Source organism: Melozone crissalis, unplaced genomic scaffold (assembly GCF_028551555.1).
Source record: "Melozone crissalis strain CALT ecotype California unplaced genomic scaffold, PUWL_Pcris_2 ptg000064l_1, whole genome shotgun sequence".
NCBI classification, from domain to species: domain Eukaryota; kingdom Metazoa; phylum Chordata; class Aves; order Passeriformes; family Passerellidae; genus Melozone; species Melozone crissalis.
This window is the reverse complement of record NW_026535842.1, coordinates 406,893-427,526: the sequence shown is the minus strand read 5'-3', so window position 1 is coordinate 427,526 and position 20,634 is coordinate 406,893. Positions and strand designations below refer to the sequence as shown.

The window sequence follows — 20,634 nt, the reverse complement described above, 5'->3', positions numbered from 1 at the left end:
CTCGTTTTGTCCCGAGATCCTGGATGGGGAGTGGCTGCAGCACTGCTTTTTATGCTAATTCATCCACATTCTTTTAGTCTTTGTATCATTTTCCTCCTCCTGTAAGGACTATACAACACATAAACTCAATCTTTGTCTCTTCTTTATCTTCTGGTTTCTGGAAATTGTCCTTTCATTCATGCATTCTACACTCCAGATGTCCAACCTCAACAATAGGTTTCTTTCCCAGGCTTTGCTCATTGAACTACATCAAAGTTTGTTTATGTTTTAGTAAGTTTCAGTAAATTTCAGTAAGTTTCAGTAAGTTTCAATAAGTTTCAGTGAGTTTTTTGTAAGTTTCAGTAAGTTTCCCAAGCCTTCTATTAAAGCAGCTTATGGGAACTTTGCTAAACGCTGGCTAGGAGTAATTTAAGAATAAAGCTAGATATAGATATAGATATAGATATAGATATAGATATAGATATAGAATATATAGATATAGATATAGATATAGAATATATAGATAGATATAGATATAGATATAGATATAGATATAGATATATAGATAATGTAGTGCTTTATTCTCAAATATATAGATACTACATTTACTATAAAATATATACTATAATAAATTCTATGTATATTGCATATTTCATATTATATATTATATATTATATATTATATATTATATATTATAATTACATATTATATATTATATGTTCTATATTATATATTTTATATTATATAATCTATAAATAAACACATATAAGAAATATATATATTTCCTAATATATTTCTTAAATATATATATTTATATTTCTTAATCATTACCTATATATCGATATATATATATATAGGTTATTTTTATATATATATAAATAAACAAATAAATAAATAAATAAATAAAATTTTAAAATAAATAAATAAATAAATAAGTAAGTAAGTAAGTAGGCGCGGTCTCGCTGGCCCCGCAGGCGGCGCAGGAGCAGCGCCCGCCCGCGCAGGCGCGGAGCTGCGGGCCCGCGGAGCTGCGGGGCCGCGGCCGCCGCTCGGGCCGGGGCTGCTGAGGCGCCGCCGCCGCCGCCGCTCCGGCCCCGCCGCGCCGCGGCCCCATGAGGCGGCGGAGCGGCCATGGGCTCGCTGGGCAGCCGCGTGCTGCGGCGGAAGGCCGGGCTGCCGCGGGGCGAGGCGGCGGCCGCGGGCAAGGGCGGCAAGAGGAAGCGCGGCGGCGCCGAGGGAACCGGCGACAGCGACAGCGACGGCGAGGCCGAGCGGGAGGAGCGGCTGCTGCACCTCCGCGGCCGCAGGTCTGAGGGACGGGGCCGGGCTGAGGGGCCCGGGGGGATGCGGGGCCGGGCTGAGGGCATGCAGGGCCGGCTTAGGGGGATGTAGGGCCGGGGGATGCAGGGTCGGGCCGGGGGATGCAGGGCCGGCCCAGGAGGATGCAGGGCCGGGCCAGGGTGCAGCTCCCAGGGGACACGGCAGGTACCGGCTCGGCCTCCCCTCGGAGCCCGCCGGGGAGAGGTCTCGGGGTGGGTGAGGCCTCAAGGGCTCCCCGGGCCGGGGAAGGCCCCGGCGGGCTCGGGGGATGCGGCGGCCGCACCGGGCTGGGCAGCGCCGGCCCCGGAGCGCGTGGGAGCGGCTGCTGCCGCTGTAACGGGACAGTCTCGAGGGGTGTGTCTCACTGTCCCTGGTCTGCTGTTTTGTTTTTGCTAGGAAAAAGCTGAAAAGCACGTCGAAGTATATTTATCAGACTCTGTTTTTGAATGGGGAGAACAGTGATATCAAAATTTGTGCTCTGGGAGAGGAGTGGAACTTGCACAAGATTTATTTGTGTCAGGTAAGTGGCTCCTTTCTAGCTCCCAGTAGGAACTGTGCTTTTAATAAAAGGATGTCTGAGAACTCTGAAGTATGACTGGTGATCTTTCTTTTTTATTTATCCACTTTATATTTAGGACTTTAACTCTTTTTGTAGATGTTAACAGTTAACAAGCTCCTGTTAGCAACAGGAGTTCCTGTTGGGAAGCAGAGCTGTAGGTTCATATTTCAAAAATTTTTTTGCTTCTCATACCGCTTAATTATGTTTTTAAATTTTTTTTATTCCTAATCGTGGTGCATTGTCCCTAGTGCATGGCCCAGAAAGGATGCTGCTTCCACACACATTTCCTGTTGGGCTGGTGTTGAGGTGGAGTCCTTTGTGTCTGTGTTGTGGGAGCTCAGAGGTGCTGGTGGCTTCGCTGTCTGTGCTGTGCCCTCAAACACCGAATTCCCTTGTGCCCGTGTCTTTCAGGGGTTCTGCCCTCGGCAGGGGTTGGTGTGGAGCCCTCGGGTGCTGTACCTGGACAGGAGCTGCAGCGGCAGCCAGAGCAGGGCTGTGACACTGCGGCACAGGGAGGTGCTCCACACCTGGCTGCACTTTCTCTGCTGCCACAAGTGACAGGAAAAGCCAATTCCGGGGGTTTTTTTGGTGGCTGTTGCTGTGTCAGTGCCCGAATTCCAGAGCAGCTTCAGCAAATGCTTGTGTGGTCCCAGCGAGGGGATTGCTTTCCATTTGGTCAGGGAATGCGGTGCTGTACAAATAGACTTTATTTTTTTGATCTCTCAGGTAAACTTCATTGATAGCATCTCATAATGGGCACATCTGCTGCTGGGAAGGAAAATCAGGAACCCTAGTAGAGCATTATCTTTCCCTTCCTTTGGATGGAAACCTCAAATTCTAGTTTTATGTGCTTTTCACTTAATAATAAAAGGTATATTGCCATAAATGGTGTGTGTGTCTGTGTCCTTGGTATGAGGCTGCAGCCTTGTACAGTAATTTGTATGTCTTGCATGCCTTTTTTTTTTTCCACCCCTAACTGGCATTCCCTAATGCCTGCAGGATTTGTTGTTTGCCAGTAACCTTAAGGACTTCATGTTTGAACTAATTCTGTCCCCACTGGTGATGTGGCTTGTGGGAAAAAGAGCTTGTGTAGCTTTTCTGGCCTTTTCAAACTCTTTCCTTACTCTGGTTACACACACGTAGCCCAAACTTTCCTGTAGGCATTTTGAGTGTCAGAAACAGCAGCTACAGTCAGCCCCTCGAGTCTGTCAGAATGTTTTAGCTTGTGAAAGCTCCCTTAATCTATTTTGTTCTGCATAAAGGTAAATATTAATCGTGTTGGTGCTGCTTTTGGCAGTTTGAAGTGGGATGAGATCTCTTGGTTGAGTTCTTTTTCTCTCTTCCTTCATACAGTCAGGCTACTTTTCCAGTATGTTCAGTGGCTCTTGGAAAGAATCCAGCATGAATGTCATAGAGCTGGAGATTCCTGATCAAAATATTGATGTAGAAGGTAAGTGGGAGCCTTTCATTTTAACAGAACCCTGAAGGGGGAGCTTAAGTTAAACCTGGTGATGTTCAGAGAAGGCCATGAGGTTCAGCTTCTCTTTGTGCAGCTTTTCAGCTCTCAGGGGTGCTGGAGAGTTTGTTTAAATCCTGGGAGCTCAGTAATGTGACCGTGTTCACAGGGGTCTGAGGGTGAGGGAAGAGATGAGGGTCTGACTCTGTGTTTCAGAAGGCTGATTTATTATTTCATTATATATATTACATTAAAACTGTACTAAAAGAATAGAAGAAAGGGTTTCATCAGAAGGCTGGCTAAGAATAGAATAGGAAAGAATGATAACAAAGGCTTGTGGCTCGGCTCTCTGTCCGAGCGAGCTGACTGTGATTGGCCATTAATTAGAAACAACCACATGGGCCAATCCCAGATGCACCTGTTGCATTCCACAGCAGCAGATAAGCATTGTTTACATTTTGAGGCCTCTCAGCTTCTCAGGAGGAACAATCCTAAGGAAAGGATTTTCCATAAAAGATGTGTGTGCCAGGTACCCCGTGTTGTGTTTTCAGTCTGGTCAGCTGCTGTAGATAAAGAACCAGCACTGAGACACAGAGAAGGTGTGCAGCGAGGGGTTTGGTTGTGTTTAAGGTCGTGTTTAGGTTGTGTTTAGTGCTGTGAGGGGTTTGGTTGTGTTTAAGGTCGTGTTTAGGTTGTGTTTAGTGCTGTGAGGGGTTTGGTTGTGTTTAAGGTCGTGTTTAGGTTGTGTTTAGTGCTGTGAGGGGTTTGGTTGTGTTTAAGGTCGTGTTTAGGTCGTGTTTAGTGCTGTGAGGGGTTTGGTTGTGTTTAAGGTCGTGTTTAGGTTGTGTTTAGTGCTGTGAGGGGTTTGGTTGTGTTTAAGGTTGCGTTTAGGTTGTGTTTAGTGCTGTGAGGGGTTTGGTTGTGTTTAAGGTTGCGTTTAGGTTGTGTTTAGTGCTGTGAGGGGTTTGGTTGTGTTTAAGGTCGTGTTTAGGTTGTGTTTAGTGCTGTGAGGGGTTTGGTTGTGTTTAAGGTCGTGTTTAGGTTGTGTTTAGTGCTGTGAGGGGTTTGGTTGTGTTTAAGTCGTGTTTAGGTTGTGTTTAGTGCTGTGAGGGGTTTGGTTGTGTTTAAGGTCGCGTTTAGGTCGTGTTTAGTGCTGTGAGGGGTTTGGTTGTGTTTAAGGTCGTGTTTAGGTTGTGTTTAGTGCTGTGAGGGGTTTGGTTGTGTTTAAGGTTGCGTTTAGGTTGTGTTTAGTGCTGTGAGGGGTTTGGTTGTGTTTAAGGTCGCGTTTAGGTCGTGTTTAGTGCTGTGAGGGGTTTGGTTGTGTTTAAGGTCGTGTTTAGGTTGTGTTTAGTGCTGTGAGGGGTTTGGTTGTGTTTAAGGTCGTGTTTAGGTCGTGTTTAGTGCTGTGAGGGGTTTGGTTGTGTTTAAGTCGTGTTTAGGTTGTGTTTAGTGCTGTGAGGGGTTTGGTTGTGTTTAAGGTTGCGTTTAGGTTGTGTTTAGTGCTGTGAGGGGTTTGGTTGTGTTTAAGGTCGCGTTTAGGTTGTGTTTAGTGCTGTGAGGGGTTTGGTTGTGTTTAAGGTCGTGTTTAGGTTGTGTTTAGTGCCTGCCTGTGACTGTGCTCCCTCTGCAGCCCTGCAGGTGGCCTTTGGCTCGCTCTACAGAGACGATGTGCTGATCAACCCCAGCCGCGTGGTGGCCCTGCTGGCCGCAGCCTGCATGCTGCAGCTGGTGAGTCAGAAATGCCACAATTCCTTCTGTCTGTACCTGGAAGAAACACTGCGGTTCAGGGCATCCTCGCCCACGTGGCCGTTTGCACCCAGAGGAATGAATCAGCTTTTCAGGCTAAATGGGGAAAAAGCCAAACACAAAGCAGTGGGTTTATTGGAAAATGCTGTGACTAAGGTTGAGGTGTGAGATTAAGTGATTTGTGAGTGATATCTACAAGTAGATTAAATAGGTTTTGGAGCTCGCTTGCTGTACCCTGAGGGCATTCGGTACCCTTTTCTTTCATGGGAAATGTTCTTTAGGAACATCTGTGTTTCTGAGAATGATGTTTAAATGGTTTGAACAGCGTAGCACCAGTCACTGTGGGACTTGGGGGATGGCTCAGGCATGAAAATCTATGTGAACAGCACAGAGCCTGACATTTCCTGTTGGGAAGTGAACACTCAGAATGTCTGTGTGCTTTTTCCTCCCTGCAGGATGGCTTAATCCAGCAGTGTGGTGAAACAATGAAGGAAACCATCACTGCCCAAACTGTGTGTGGTTATTACAATTCTGCAGGGACATATGGGCTGGACTCCGTGAAGAAAAAGTAAGAATTACTGTCTCCAAACTGCTTTGGACATTGCTAATTAACACTGAATTTACACACAGTAGCATAATGACCAGGTTAATTGTTTCAATATTTTTTTGGAATAGAATCTTAGAACATCAAAGCTGGGAGAGATCCATAAGATCATCCAGTCCAACCACCCACCCAGCACTTCCACTGAAACCACTAAACCACATAACCCAGAGGCAGATTCACACCTCCAGGGTGGAGATGGGACTCTATTCCAATGCCTGACCACCCAAACAGGGAAAAAAACATCAAGTGCCTGATCTGAATCGATTGAGTCTGTCCAGCTGCTTCTGCAGAACCCTTGTGCCCTCCTGCAGATCCACAATCCCACCCAGCTCAGAGTTGTCTGCAAATTTGCTGAGGGAGCAGCTGTTGCAGCAGTGTTGACACAGAGAAGGAACAAGCAGAGCTCCTAACTCCTTGCTTTCCATGCAGGTGCCTTGAGTGGCTCTTGAACAATCTGATGACTCACCAGAGTGTTGGACTCTTCAAGGAGCTCAGGTACTGGGGCTGCAGGGATGAGGGACAGTCCCTGCCCAAGGCTGCAGCCCACTGCAGATTGCTTTCTGGTCATTGCTGGTTGCTTGTTCCCTGCCTCCCCTTCTCCTTTTTCTCTTTTGTGTCTCACTGACCTGTTACAATTGATTTTTTCCAGCATAAACCTCATGAAGCAGCTGATCAGCTCCTCCAACCTGTTTGTGCTGCAGGTGGAGATGGATGTGTACACTGCTCTCAAAAAGGTGCTTGCCTGGGGCTCAGTGCAGTGAGCCTTTGTGGAGTTGACTGGAAGTATTTAATGGAATAGCAGAACTTTTATAGAAATGTGGAAATGTCTCTTATTAGCATGCAGATTTCTTGCCTGAAACGTCAGCTGACTCACTAGAATTTCTTTGTTTTGCTCAGTGGATGTTCCTTCAGCTCGTGCCTTCTTGGAATGGCTCTTTCAAGCAGGTGCTGACCGAAGCTGATGCCTGGTTTGCTGAGCGCAGGAGAGGTAGGAGGAGCTGCCAGCCCTTGAGCACCAATAATTCTCCATTTTCATGCCAAAAGCCACTCAATAACCCTAATAAAATCAAAGCCGTTAAACACCAATAATAACCTTTTCTAACCCATAAGTAAAACCTGCAGTATAAACAGGGTGTGGGAAGGATTTGGGGGTGCAAACCACGGTGTGGGCGCTGTGTTGCAGAGTTTGGGGGCGACGTTGCCTTCCTGGAGTCGGCGCAGGGCAGCGCCTTCGTGCCCGTGTTCGCTCACCTGAGGCTGCAGTACATCGTCAGTGACCTGGCCTCGGCCAGGATCGTGGAGAGGGACGCCCTGCTGCCCGCAGGTGAGGCAGGGAGGGAGGGCTGGCACAGCTGGGGCCTCACCTCACTGCTGCCTTCGGTTCCTTCAGCCCAGGGGAGACACGGAGGGGCTGGGCCTGTGCCGGGAGGGACAGAGCTGGGGAGGGCGCTGGAGCACAGGGCAGCTGGGTGGCACTGAGGTGACAGGGAAAGGGGCACAGGGCAGCTGGGTGGCACTGAGGTGACAGGGAGAGGGGACACGGGGCAGGGAAAGGGGCACAGGGCAGCTGGGTGGCACTGAGGTGACAGGGAGAGGGGACACAGGGTGGTATGATAGTAACAGGGAGAGGGGACACAGGGTGACACTGTACTGACAGGGAAAAGGGACATAGGCAGCCGGGTGGCACTGTGGTGACAGGGAAAGGGGACACAGGCAGCTGGGTGGCACTGTGGTGACAGGGAGAGGGGACACAGGGTGGTACTGTAGTAACAGGGAGAGGGAACACAGGGTGGCACTGTAGTGACAGGGAAAGGGGACACAGGCAGCTGGGTGGCACTGTGGTGCAGGAAAGGGGACACAGGCCTGTGATGTAAGGAAAGGGGACACAGGGTGGCACTGTGGGGACAGGGAGAGGGGACACAGGGTGGCACTGTAGTGACAGGGAAAAGGGACACAGGCAGCTGGGTGGCACTGTGGTGCAGGAAAGGGGACACAGGCCTGTGATGTAAGGAAAGGGGACACAGGGTGGCACTGTGGGGACAGGGAGAGGGGACACAGGGTGGCACTGTAGTAACAGGGAGAGGGGACACAGGGTGGCACTGTAGTGACAGGGAAAAGGGACATAGGCAGCCGGGTGGCACTGTGGTGCAGGAAAGGGGACACAGGCCTGTGATGTAAGGAAAGGGGACACAGGGTGGCACTGTGGGGACAGGGAGAGGGGACACAGGGTGGCACTGTAGTGACAGGGAAAAGGGACATAGGCAGCCGGGTGGCACTGTGGTGCAGGAAAGGGGACACAGGCCTGTGATGTAAGGAAAGGGGACACAGGGTGGCACTGTGGTGACACAGAGAGGGGACAAAGGCCCGTGATGGAAGGAAAGGGGGCACAGGGCACGTGCTGCGTGCAGGAGGATCTCTGTGCTGGGAAGTGCTGTCTCAGTTTGGTGCTTGCCTGCCCCTGTAATCTGTCCGTGCCAGGGTCAGAACTTTGGCTCTTCCTTTACGAGGAGGCTGAGATAACTCCTGGGCTGCACTTTGGAGCGGGCTGGTGCCTGCCAGCATTCAGTGTGTGAGGGGATGCTTTGTACCTGAGAGGCTGCAGGCAGGGCCTTTGCTGGGTAGTTTGTGCTCTGCTGGAAGGTTATTCCACATGAAATTGTTCTCAAGGAGGTAGAGAAGCAAATCACACTGAGTAGTTGAAAGTAGTACTGTGATTATTTGTTTATTTTTATACTCTGGTGTGTAGGTCCTGGAGGGGAGAACTGAAATTCTGTGTTAGGAGTTCACAGCAGTCTGATGTTTGTGCAGAAAAGGTGCAAGGGACAGGAATACATAATGTGTCTGTGTGAGCACAGTGTTTGTTGTTCTGTTTTATTGGTGGCTTGTGAACATTTCCTCAGCTGTGCTTTCCCTCTTCGTAAATCAGCAGCTGAAATGTGAGGTAGGAAATAGATACCTGCAATGCACAAACAGAGAAGATGCTCTCCCTCCTGATATTTCTTCCTTCCCTTCTAGCACATCCAGTCTCTGCTCCTTGCCTGTGTAGGTTTCCTTAATTCATTTTTTATTTGCAGTTGTACTTTGGTTGATGCCCAGTTTGCTCCTATCACAGTCTGTACTTTCACTCTAGAGTCAGTGGGACAAAGGCTGGTTTGAATTTTCCATCCATGATCTGGCCTCTCCTCCCTTCTGTCCCATTCAGCACCTTCCTGGGTTGGTTGGGTCACGTTGGCTCTCCCTGTTCTCTCACCCAGCCCATTTCCCAGAGGTGGTTCTCATTTCTGACCTTGCCCCTTGCCCCATTTGTTATCTTGACTAAGAACTTCTTACACCCTGGGATGTTGGGATCCCTTTTGTGTAACCGCCTGGCAAACCACTGAGTTTTGTTCTGTTTTATCTCTTGGTTGCAACATTAAATTAACGCAGCCAGTAAAATCTTTGTGTGTTCTCCAAGGAAGACATGATTTATGTTTATTCTTAGCAGGGTACAACTTGTGTTTGTTTTGCCATATTTGTGTTAAGTCACTGTTTTCTTTTATCCCTTGATTGTGTTTTCTTCTTCTTTAGCTTGCGTAGAGTTCCCCTGGGGGTTCAGAGCACAGCACCTTCTCCCCAGAGCTTGCTGACAGGCTCCTTGGCTGAGCAGGGCCGTGTGTGCTGAGAAAACGTGTGGAGTTGCATCACTTGTGGCAGCAGTGGGTGTTGGAGGAGATGAGCACAGTCTGGAGTGGCTGCTGTTAGCTGTGGGTGTTTATCCTTTCCCTGTGCTGGGGCTGGAGAGCACAGGGAGTTACAGGGGGTGGGGTGCACACACTTGTCCATAAGTGTAACTTTATTATTTCTATCTAATTGTATTTCTCTATTTCTAATGTACATGACCATCCCCATTCCCAGCTCCAAAGACAACACCAAGCCTTTTTTTTTTTTTTTTTTAATTTTAGAATGGCTGTCCTCAGTTTACAAGCAGCAGTGGTTTGCCATGCTCAGAGCAGAACAAGACAATGATATTGGGTAGGTATATTACAGGCTTTATTTCTCTCTTATATTAGAAACCTTCCTGTCATGGAAATTTTGACATGAATTATTTGGAGTTTACATTAAAAGGAGGGGGGAAGCATACTTCAGTGGTTTTGAACTGTTGATCTCTGTGGAGCTCTCAGTTCCCCTGGGCTGGCTGGTCCCCCCTCCCTCAACCAGCAGAACTCTGGAACACTGATCTGGTGGGACCAGAGGGAAATGCTGGGTGGGGGACACGAGTTCTGTACTTTCCTTCATGTGGGTTAATGCTGCTCACTGGCACTTCACCTGGGAATCTGTGCTGAGGCTGTGAGAGGGGGATTCCTGAGCCTTCCATTTTAAGGGTGTTTTGGCCATCAAACTGTTCCTCTTCCTTCTGCGTGCTCTTGGCCGTGCTGCAGTGAGCCAGGTCCTGGGTTTAACACCAAAACCATGGCAAAATGTAGCTGGGGAAGTTGGTGCTGCCTTTGTCTGCTCTGCTGGCTCCTGGAGTGCTTTGAGGAGAAAAAATGCCAAGTCAGGCAGCTGCAGAATGCCTGTTACCTCCCCAAACCCAGCAGGCTGACGTGCTCCTTTGTCCTGTCACCCAGCAGGTGACACTGTGGGCAGGGACGTGTTGGGCTGTAACAGGAGCTTCAAAAAGCCCCAAAGTGCGGTCTGAACAACAGCCAGGATCTTTAGAAAGTTGTTCTCTGAGGCAGCAGTGCTTTGGGAGGTGGTGGAGGCAAGGTGCAGCATTGTGGCTCTCACATCCAGCTCCTGCAGGTGAATTTTGGGTGGCTGTGCCCTGGTTCTGGTGCTGCTCTCGTGGGAAGGGTTTTGCAGTGCTGCTGTGGCTGTGTCTGAGAGCAGTGTCACCTCCTGGCTCATGGGGAAACAGGGTTCACAGGGAAGTGAGTCAGCAGAGGCAGTATTTGCTAACTTTGATGTGTTTTGGTAGTTGAGTGCACTGGGAGCATTGGAATTGCCAGCCACTGGATGGATACACATGCTTCTGGAAAAGGGAGTTCCCACAGAGTGAGGATGGTGGGGGTCATCCAGCTTGGAAAACAGCAGTTTCAAAATTCAGCTACAGCTGAGGATTTCAATGGCTTTTGGAATGGGCAGAGTACTTCTCCACATTTTTCTTGCTTGTTTAGTCTTTTCTTTCGTAGTATGGGTTGCTTATTTCTTTTAAGGCAGTGAAAAGCAAAGGTCTCAGCCTCAGAAGGGCAGACATGCAGCCGTTCCTTTGTGTTAGTGCAAATGTTTTGGCCATTTGACCAACGTGTAGCTGCAGGAAAAGAATTCAGGTTTTATAAGCCCATGGTTTATCCAGCTCTGCTGCTCTTCCTCTCACACCTCCTGCCCGTGTCAGCATCAAACACATGTTTTCCCTCAGGGGTAAGGAGGCAGACTTAGGAATCAGAGCAGGACGTGAATCTGACTCCTCTGAGCTGAAGTCAGGCTCTATTTCCATATCCCACCTGGTGCAGGGCATAATTGCACCTGCTTCTTGCAGCACTGGCAGCATGGAAATGGCACTGCCTGGAAACTGTGATGTGGCTTTAGGGAGAGGAGAAGAAAGTGTTTCCTTTCTGCTTTGAGTTTGCATTTAAAAGGATTAAACATCTTATTCACTCTTCAGAATTGGAGAATTTTTTAGTGTTAGCAGTTAGTTTGTGGCTTTGAATTGTAGCTGCTCAGGGTTTACTTGTGTTAAAGTGGATCACTTTTTTTTTAAATTAAACATGTGTTTTGTGGCAGAAGCCAGACAGATCCTTCAAGTCTGGGTCTGGAATCACTTCTGCTGTTAGCGGTCTCTTTGGCAGTGTGTGAGAAGGAGGCAGAATGGCTCCACTGTTCCTCTGTGGCAGCTGGTGGAAGTGGTTCAAGCTGGAGTTCTGCATTGTCTGAGGCTGCTCGAGGCATGGAGAGGGGAATGTTAATGTCAGTCTGAGCATTACGGACTAATGTTTGTGAAATTTGTCACTAATTAAACAGAAATAAATCCTTTATCACCATTACTGCATTTAGGTCAGCCGCAGAACCAGTTCAGCTGGAAGATGTGGAAAAGCACACGGGAGGTTCCTGGGTGAATTTGTTGAAGTGTGATGAGTTGTATGCATAACCTGTTCTTTGAGCACTTCACCTCCCAGGACTGGGTTTTACACACACGAGAAGAGACCTGGGCTGGGCTTACAAAAGATTCAGCTGTGAGTTGCTGTGGAGTGAGAGCAGCAGGAGGAGAACAGAGGCTGCATCACTTCTGCCTTGGAGGGCACTGCTGGGTCCTGTGCGTTTGCAGTTGGGGCTGTGGGGATTGATGTCACTGGGATTAGTAAAGTTCACAGCCATCCCTCAGCCTGCTGTGACTTGGGCACTTCTGGCAGTGGGTGTTGGGTTAATGCTGTCATGGTGAGAGGAGCAAAGTGAGTAACACAACTGTGGAAAATCAGGGCTGATCTCACTCGTGCAAGGCTGTTGTACGTGCTGGACATGGGGAGTGTTGGGTGAGAGGAGCTGATCTTGGTGTGGGATGACACAGCCCAGGGCTCTGCGTCTCAGGAGCTCTCATTTCTTGACACTGAGGGGAAGTGGGGTTTTTTTATGAGCACTGAGGGGAAGGGGTTTTTTTTTTAGTCGAGTTGCATAACCAGCCCCTTGAGAAACCTCTCCCAGAGTCTCGTGGCTGCTGCTTCATAGCCCTGCTGTCGTGCAGAGCCCTGCAGCTGTGCCCCAGCACTTGTCTCTGGTTGTGTCTGAGAAGTCAGCCTGCTGCGTTTAAAAAACACTTGGGTTTTTACAAGGCTGGGAGAATGCATTGCATTGCAAGGGCTATTGTTTTATCTGGAAAAGTTCTTTTGTAGAAGTCCTGCCTAACTGAGGTGTCCCAGCCTGGTTCATATTGCAGTTTTGTAGTTTATGGGACAGTTTGGGATGGAAGAGGCTCTGGGAGCTCATCCAGTCATACCTCTGCTCAAAGGGTCAGTTGTGAGTCCCTTCCAGCTCAGGGTATTCCATCATTGTGTGGTCAGACAAGCTTACCCCAGTCTGTTCGTCTTCCCCACATTAAGGTATCACACAAAGCTGTTGAAGTGTCCTTAAAGGTGCTGGTTTGGGTTTTTTTCAGGCCTCAAGAAATCAATAAGGAGGAACTGGAAGGAAACAGCATGAGGTGTGGTCGCAAGCTGGCCAAGGATGGTGATGTAAGTGTGGCACGTGGCAAGCTGCAGGGCTGGCATGGCTGAGACAAGTCAGGCATTTCCAAATCATCTAGGTCCTCATTGGCAAACTGCATCAAAAGGTGTCATGTAGAAAGACACCATTTTTTCCTCCCCAGAGAGATGGAAGCCATGTCTCTGCAAGGAGCAAGGAACTGGAGTTTCATTGTGCTCTTGTGCTGCAAGACTGGGAAAACTGTTAGTGCAGGCAGTTAAACAGAGCTCTGATCACTTATCAGCTGGAGAAGGAAGTTCTGTAGAGAAAATGTGTAACATTCAGAGCCAGGGCCCCTCGGTGACTTTAGGTAACAGGTCTTGTGAAATGAGCTGAGAACATTCATTTTTCCCATTGAGGTCACATAACCCAAGGGTGCTCCGGGCATGGCTGGGGCTCACAGCTCAGCCCCATTACCCAGTGCTGGTATGTGATACCCACTGCTGTGACGTGTGTCCTGCCTCTCTGGGAGGCAGCTGACCCTCAGCTGCTGTCACACAGTCCCCTGCAGTGTCCAGTTGTCCCCACCGAGTTGTGTGTCCCAGGCAGGTGCTGGCAGGGATCCCTGAGCCCCCCGAGCAGCTCAGGAGTGACCGCCCGGAGCTGGGGTGGCACCGCTGCTGCGTGTCACAGCCACCCTCAGCCTGTGTGTGTCCCCTTTGTGTGTGTCCCCTGTGTGTCCCTTGCGTGTCCCCCCCGTCCTGCAGTACTGCTGGCGCTGGACTGGCTTTAACTTCGGCCTGGACCTGCTGGTGACCTACACCAACCGCTACATCATCTTCAAGCGCAACACGCTGAACCAGCCGTGCAGCGGCTCCGTCAGCCTGCAGCCGCGCCGCAGCATCGCCTTCAGGTGCGGCCCTGCCTGCTGCCAGCCCTGCTGGCTCTGCCACAGCGTGCTCCCCACCCTGCCGCCTCCTCAGGAGCGCCCGAAATCGGGGAGGCTGAGGTGGTGTCCCCCCTGTGCCGCCCCCAGGTTGCGCCTGGCCTCGTTCGACTGCAGCGGGAAGATGATCTGCAGCAGGACCACGGGCTATCAGATCCTCACCCTGGAGAAGGACCAGGTGTGTCTGTGGGCTGGGGTGCTGCAGCTCAAGGCATGAAAAAAATGCTCACAAGTCACCGGTGCCTTTGAAGGGGAGTTGCTGCTCCTGTTGGCGTTGCTGATGTGGAATCTCAGGCATTCCTGTTAGAGGCAGTGGGTAATTAAGCTAATTTGTGAAGTGCATCTAGAGTAGGGTAGGGTGAGTGTTGATAATGTGAAATTAGTTCCCGTATTAGAGAAATGAGTGCCTGTGGTACTGCTGTCTGCTGCCAGTGTCAGGTTCAGCTGCTCTTCAGCACTGCTGGCATCACCCTCTGCATAATCTGGCCATCAGACTGCTCATTTAGAGGCAAATCCAGAATGTGAAGACTCTCATAAACCGAGGAGTTAAAAGGATGTCTGCATGTTGTTTAAGGGTTGGATTTATTACTCTGTTAAATGAATTGAAGCAAGCCCCAGAGAGGAGTGGAGTTTTCTTAGAGCAAGTGCCCTTTTCCACCCATTGCTGACAGCAGGATTTAGTGGGGCATGTGTGGGACTTGCTAATCAAGTTTCTCAAATCCCAGCCAGCAGTGATACAAAGGTGATGAGAACACAGAAAACCTTTCCTTGTCAGTGCCATCCTCACTGGAGGGTGAAGTTTCAGTTTTGAAGTTTCGGTTGTTTTGCATCCTCACAAGGTTGAAGTTTCAATTTTGCTTCCCCAAAACCAGTTCCTAGAGTGGAACCAAAAAAATTCCTACCCACAAACTGAAGTTTGCTTTGTGTTGTGGAATGCCTGGCTGGTGAGATCTCCCAAGTCTGAGAAGTGTCCCTTCCTCCCCAGCATGTTGGAGGGGAAATGTGCTCCAGCATTTCCTGTGGCCGTTCCCTGTGCTGCTCAGGGGTGGGAGCTGTGGGCAGGCTGAGAATGTGCCAGTGTTACAAACTCGAGGTGAAGGGGAGCCGTCTTTGCTTCATGTTCATACTCTGATTTCAGCCTGTAGCCATTAGGCTGTGCACAGTGCTGTGTCAGTGTCGTGCTTTCTGCTCCCCTCACCGCACGAACGCCCTGTGTGTGCTGCAGGAGCAGATCGTGATGAATTTGGACAGCAGACTCCTGACCTTCCCCCTGTACATCTGCTGCAACTTCCTGTACACCTCCCCGGAGAAGAGGGCAGACAGCGAGGCGCAGCTGGATCACCTGGAGTGCTGAGCCTGCCTGGCTGGACAGGCCTACACTGTGGCACAGCCCTGCCTTAGTGCTCTCCTATGCAGCTCTGACATTAGGTAGGCCAAAACCAGTCATCTTTTTAATTTTTTAACATTTTATTTCTGTTCTGCATCGTCAGGCAGGAGCCATTCCGTGTTTGAGAAGTGTTGTCACGCTCGGGCTTTTCTGGGTGAAAACTGAGCCAAACTGGAAACGGGGAATTTGTGTGGATCGCAACTTAGGAAATGACCCGTTGGACTCTGAGCACACATTGTAGGTTGTGTGGGTTTTGTTAGTGTGGGGTTTGGTTGTATTATTTGCTGGGTTTTTAAATAACTGATCTGTAAATACCAGATCCATATTTTGCTTTTTTCCTGGTCCTTTTCTCTTGGGGCCAAATAATCTCTGTAAATGTGGCATCTCAACTTTGGTTATTTAACTGCACAGCCTTTCCCACCTGATGGGTTTAAACCTTTTTTGCAGCTCACACAAACACACATTTCATTCTTGGTCTTGCTCTAACACTGCAGCCAATAATTCTCTGTCTTTTAGCAGGTTAATTTACTAATAAGGATGTTCATAAATGAATTATTTTTCCATGTACAGTGAGTACTCCAATGTCCTCACCATTACTTGAGTCCTGTCAGCAGCAGCTCTCAGCTGGAGTTGTGCTGACTCCACTCACACAAACCAAATACCAGTTTTTAAACGTTTTCTGTGGCTTGTTTTAGCTGTTACCTTGGGAATACATCCCATGTTAGCTCAGGAACTTGTGACTTTCCAGTGCCTTTTGAGTTGTATGTGTAACACCAACTTCACATCAGTTCAGCAAGGTCACAGGATCCAAAGGCAGAGCTGGGAACGAGAGATTCCTCTCCACTTGGTGTGATGGATGAGTCGTGTCATGGTACACTCTGTTCAGTCTTTGTTGGCTTTTGTTTGTCTCTTACAATTTTCAATTCTTACAGCAGGACTTTTTGAATTAAACTGGGAATTTTTGCCTCGTTAATGCCTATTTTTTTAATGTCAGAAAAATATAAAACCATTTGTACTTTATAACAAGGGTAAAAATATGCTGAGCAAGATAGAAAAACATGGCAACGTGTCAATAAATGATTTCAAGTGGAATATTTGTCCATGTGTGTCCTTTCCTGCTGGGAATAGCTTTTTGTGCTGGGTTCAGCACCTCAGTGTGATCTTGTGTTGTGTCACAGCTTTGGCAGAGAGAGCAGAAGCATTTTCAGCTGTTCAGCTGCTGCAGCATCGCATTTATTTATAGAATTAACTGTATTTAGGCACTTAACCCTGGTTTTAATTAGAAGTACCCACTCCTTAAGGTGGATTCCATGGAAAGCAACAGGGGCAGCTGGTTAAGGGCAGAGGGAGCAGGTCCCTCAAACCCAGGTGGGTTTTTTGCAGCACATCAAAGCCTGAGCTGTGCAGGGTTTGCACCCCTGCCAGGGCCTGATCCTGCTGTGCCCTCTGGACCCCAGTGGGACCCACCCAGTGCCCCCAGGACGTGGGATGTGGAGCAGGGAACTCATCTGGGTATTGACTTGCCAGGCACCAACCCCTTCCCTTGGTCCCTGGTGTCCCTGTGCCCTCCTGGCCGTGGGCACTGCCAGGGGCAGCAGCAGGGGTTTGGGGTGGGCTGGGGGGCACAGGGCAGCGCAGGGCCCCACACACACGACACTGAGCCCAGCAGTGGCTGGTGGTTGGTTTTCTCTGGTTTATTGTCTCTGAGGAGCAGCAGTGGTGGCCGAGGGGAGCTGAGCAGTACAACACCACACTCAGGTATGAAAAGTACAAAAATAAGGAAGCCTATATATAATATGGTTGCAGTCAATTGCTAAAATAAATATTGTAAACACAATAGAGAGAACAACATCAGGTGAATCTACAGCACTCGTTTCTGCCAGCAGCCACACAGTCTTTGGCTTTAGGACTCCCCTGCCCACATCCAGGTGCATTTTCTTTGCTTCAGGCCAGAAGGATTTCAGGCTGGTCCGGGATGTCAAAGACAAAGAATTTCCTCTCTCCAATTCACTTTGAGAACCAGAATTGCCTCTTTTTGCCTTCAGTGCCCATTTTTGTGCCAGAGCAGGGACTGATGTGCCCAAAGCAGGCACTTCCCTTGTCTGGAGGGGAATGGGGCGAGGGCTCCCCACAGTCCAGGTTATTCTGTTGTTCCCTTGCTCCTCACAGCCCCGGCACGGTGCACTTGGCACCGTTCTGCACCTCTCCCCTCTGTGCACTTGGACCTTTCACCCCCTTATCTCATCTCTGTGACAGCCAGATGGGTTTGGATTGCCTGATAAGGGAGGAGAGGAGGCACTGAGTTATCTCGGGTCAAACTGCACCTGAGCTGCTGCCAGGCCGGGATCTGTGCCCCACTGATAGCACCGAGCTTCCCCCTGCCAGCCCTGGGCTCCAGCAGGGGAGCAGAGCGGGCAAATTCTGCTTGCAGCTCTCGGCCATTTGCTGATTGTGTTTGTATAGATGTACATTTACGTTAAAAGCCCAATAAAATCCTGTCCAAAGTACCAAGGAGGGGAGAGTTGCCAGGCAGGGCAGGGCAGAGACTCCGCACCCTGCTGCCTGCGTGGCCAGAGAACGTTCCAGCACCCCAGGAAAGCAAGGAAAATGCACCCAGATGGGAACAACCAAGCACAACAAAACCATCCTAAACCCACGAAGCAGCACTTGTTGCTGCAGGGAAGACAAACCAGGCTGAGCAGTCTGTCCATCTGTCCCCACAGATAATCATTTGATCTTCCCTTCATATCAATAATTAGGATTTAGTCTTCCCTTCTTCATTTTGAACACATTCACAGAACATCCCATGGACATCCAACACCTGCAGGGCTGGGGATCCCAGGGATCCTAAACCCCTCCAGGGATCCCCAAAGCCCTCCAGGGACCCCAAACCCCTCCAGGGACCCCAAACCCCTCCAGGGGCTCCCCGAATTCCCCCTGCAGCCCCAGGGAGGGTGGGCTGCACCCACAGCTGTCCTGTAATGCTCTGAATTGGGAACGTTGCAGACCCTGTTTGATTCTGAGCCTAAGCAAAAGCTCTCCAGCATTGGGGGAGCCTTGGAGAGCCAGGGGATGTCCCTGTGACCAAGCCCAGCCAAAAATCCACCACCAGCACCCACAAGGGTGATGTCCTCACCCCTGTGAGCTGCAGCAGGTGAGGGGATTGTGGTGACCCTGCTCCAGGCCAGGCCCCTCAGCTCCCCAATTTCCCTGGGCTGCTCAGATCCCCATCCTTCCCATTCTGCCCCCAAAACTGTAAAATTTCACTCACTAACAGATGAAAACCCTATGGAGCTCAGCAGGGGCACAGCTGGCTAAGAGTAAAAACAGCCACTAATGCAACTCTGCACAGTGCAGCAGCTAAAAAGATTTCTGTTTTGATTTTTGATGCTGGTTTTCTGAGGAAAAAAAAAATCACACAAAACTGCTTGGTACCAGATTAGAGGATTTCTGCGTCATCCTTCAAAGATTTATTTGACAGCTTCTAAAACTTCCACTAAACTTGGTTTCTTACATCATTTCTATACACAGGTTTTATTTGTTATAATCGTCTTGAGGCTTATAAAAAAATAAGCATTTAAAATGCCCAAAAGAGTAATTTTCCTTTAAAATTGTGCTACTGAACTTGACCCCCAACACAGAAGAGAGACTTTTGGTAATGAGGTTACCCCAAGCAGTATAAAAATATACATAAAAATAGACAAAGCTCTATCCTCCAATCTGAAGGGCTGTTTGTGGGGTTTATTAGTTATATTTTTTTTTTTTTTTGTACATCACTGAAATTTCTTTAACTTCTGCTAAATATTTACAGAAAACCCCCCCACCCTCTGTCTGCCTCCTCTCACCGAGGCAGAGACCTGCAGCTTTCAGTTCATCCAGAGTTTTCTGCTGGCAAACACGGATCCCTGCACTGGGCCAGGGCACACAGGTGGTGCTGCTGCGGGCACAGGGGGACCTGCAGGGCCCTGCGTGTGTCACCTCCCCACGGATGTGACATTCCAGGGCACAAAACAAATCCTCTGCTAAGGTTAAACCCGGCCTGAAGCCCACAGCATCCTGCACGCCCTGGCTTTCTGCTTTCCCTTTTGTCCTGCTGGTAAAGTCAGAATGCCCAAACCTCTTCTTGTACAACAGTTCCTCAGGTATTTGGGTCTCCTTCTCCAGTCTACCCCAAGAAAATTTTAAATTAAAAAAAAAAAATAAAATTACACGACAGGATCAAAAAAAAAAAAAAGAAAATAATTACTCTGTACTCTCCTTCGACAACATGAAAAGGTGACGTTAAAACTAAGTGATACAACCCCCCCCAAGACTATGTACATAAAAAGACATCAGATCTCTTAAAACATAAATATACAGTGTACAAATCAGGTGCCACCTAAAGGCTGCGGCCGCAGAACTATTTCACAGACACCAAGCAAACCCGACTCTCCACGCCGAGGGCAGACACGGGCTGGGGCTGGGCAGGGCAGACACTGACCCGCGGCTCCGGGCCCACGGTGCTCAGGGAAGGGCTGGGGGCAAACACGACCTACACACGCCACGTCCTGCACTACCCAGGGCTGGGGAGGGGGCAGGAAACGGGATCAGACCCTGAGCCCCCGTTATTTCCAGGCACGTGCTCTGCTGGGGTGGCTGAGGGGCCCTGCTGGCCCCAGAACCTCTCTGGGATCGCTCACCAAGGCTGAGGGGCCCCAGAACCTCTCTGGGATCATTCACCAAGGCTGAGGAACCCATCAGCTTCTCTGGGACTGCTCACCAAGGCTGAGGGACCCATCAGCTTCTCTGGGACTGCTCACCAAGGCTGAGGAACCCCAGAACCTCTCTGGGATCGCTCACCAAGGCTGAGGAACCCCAGAACCTCTCTGGGATCATTCACCAAGGCTGAGGGACCCCAGAACCTCTCTGGGACTGCTCACCAAGGCTGAGGGACCCCAGAACCTCTCTGGGATCATTCACCAAGGCTGAGGAACCCCATCAGCTTCTCTGGGATTGCTCACCAAGGCTGAGGAGCCCCAGAACTTCCCTGGGATTGCTCACCAAGGCTGAGGGACCCATCAGCTTCTCTGGGACTGCTCACCAAGGCTGAGGAGCCCCAGAACTTCTCTGGGATCGCTCACCAAGGCTGAGGAGCCCCAGAACCTCTCTGGGATTGCTCACCAAGGCTGAGGAGCCCCAGAACCTCTCTGGGATCGCTCACCAAGGCTGAGGGACCCCAGAACCTCTCTGGGATCGCTCACCAAGGCTGAGGAGCCCCAGAACGTCTCTGGGATCGCTCACCAAGGCTGAGGGGCCCCAGAACCTCTCTGGGATCATTCACCAAGGCTGAGGAACCCCAGAACCTCTCTGGGATTGCTCACCAAGGCTGAGGGACCCCAGAACCTCTCTGGGATCGCTCACCAAGGCTGAGGGGCCCCAGAACCTCTCTGGGATCGCTCACCAAGGCTGAGGGACCCCAGAACCTCTCTGGGATCGCTCACCA

At 49.7% G+C, this 20,634-nt stretch overlaps 1 protein-coding gene across 1 annotated transcript; it reads left to right on the top strand.

Moving 5' to 3' along the window:
• The first annotated feature begins 1,110 nt into the window (after nt 1-1,110).
• Nucleotides 1,111-16,244, top strand: GMCL1 (germ cell-less 1, spermatogenesis associated). Its single transcript, XM_054289136.1, has 14 exons — nt 1,111-1,286; nt 1,696-1,819; nt 3,212-3,308; nt 4,945-5,042; nt 5,516-5,628; nt 6,094-6,159; nt 6,314-6,398; nt 6,562-6,652; nt 6,848-6,988; nt 9,606-9,675; nt 12,794-12,869; nt 13,587-13,732; nt 13,856-13,943; nt 14,991-16,244. Exons 1-14 carry the CDS (start codon nt 1,111-1,113, stop codon nt 15,117-15,119), a joined length of 1,500 nt encoding a protein of 499 aa, XP_054145111.1. The 3' UTR covers nt 15,120-16,244.
• Nucleotides 16,245-20,634: the final 4,390 nt, after the last annotated feature.

What these genes read in the sequence shown, in the direction of transcription:
- GMCL1 (XM_054289136.1), top strand. Translation starts at nt 1,111, where the DNA reads ATGGGCTCGCTGGGCAGCCGCGTGCTGCGGCGGAAGGCCGGGCTGCCG. An exon ending in CTGCACCTCCGCGGCCGCAG is followed by an intron (nt 1,287 to 1,695) that starts GTCTGAGGGACG and finishes TGTTTTTGCTAG; the next exon opens with GAAAAAGCTGAAAAGCACGT. An exon ending in GGACGCCCTGCTGCCCGCAG is followed by an intron (nt 6,989 to 9,605) that starts GTGAGGCAGGGA and finishes TTTTAATTTTAG; the next exon opens with AATGGCTGTCCTCAGTTTAC.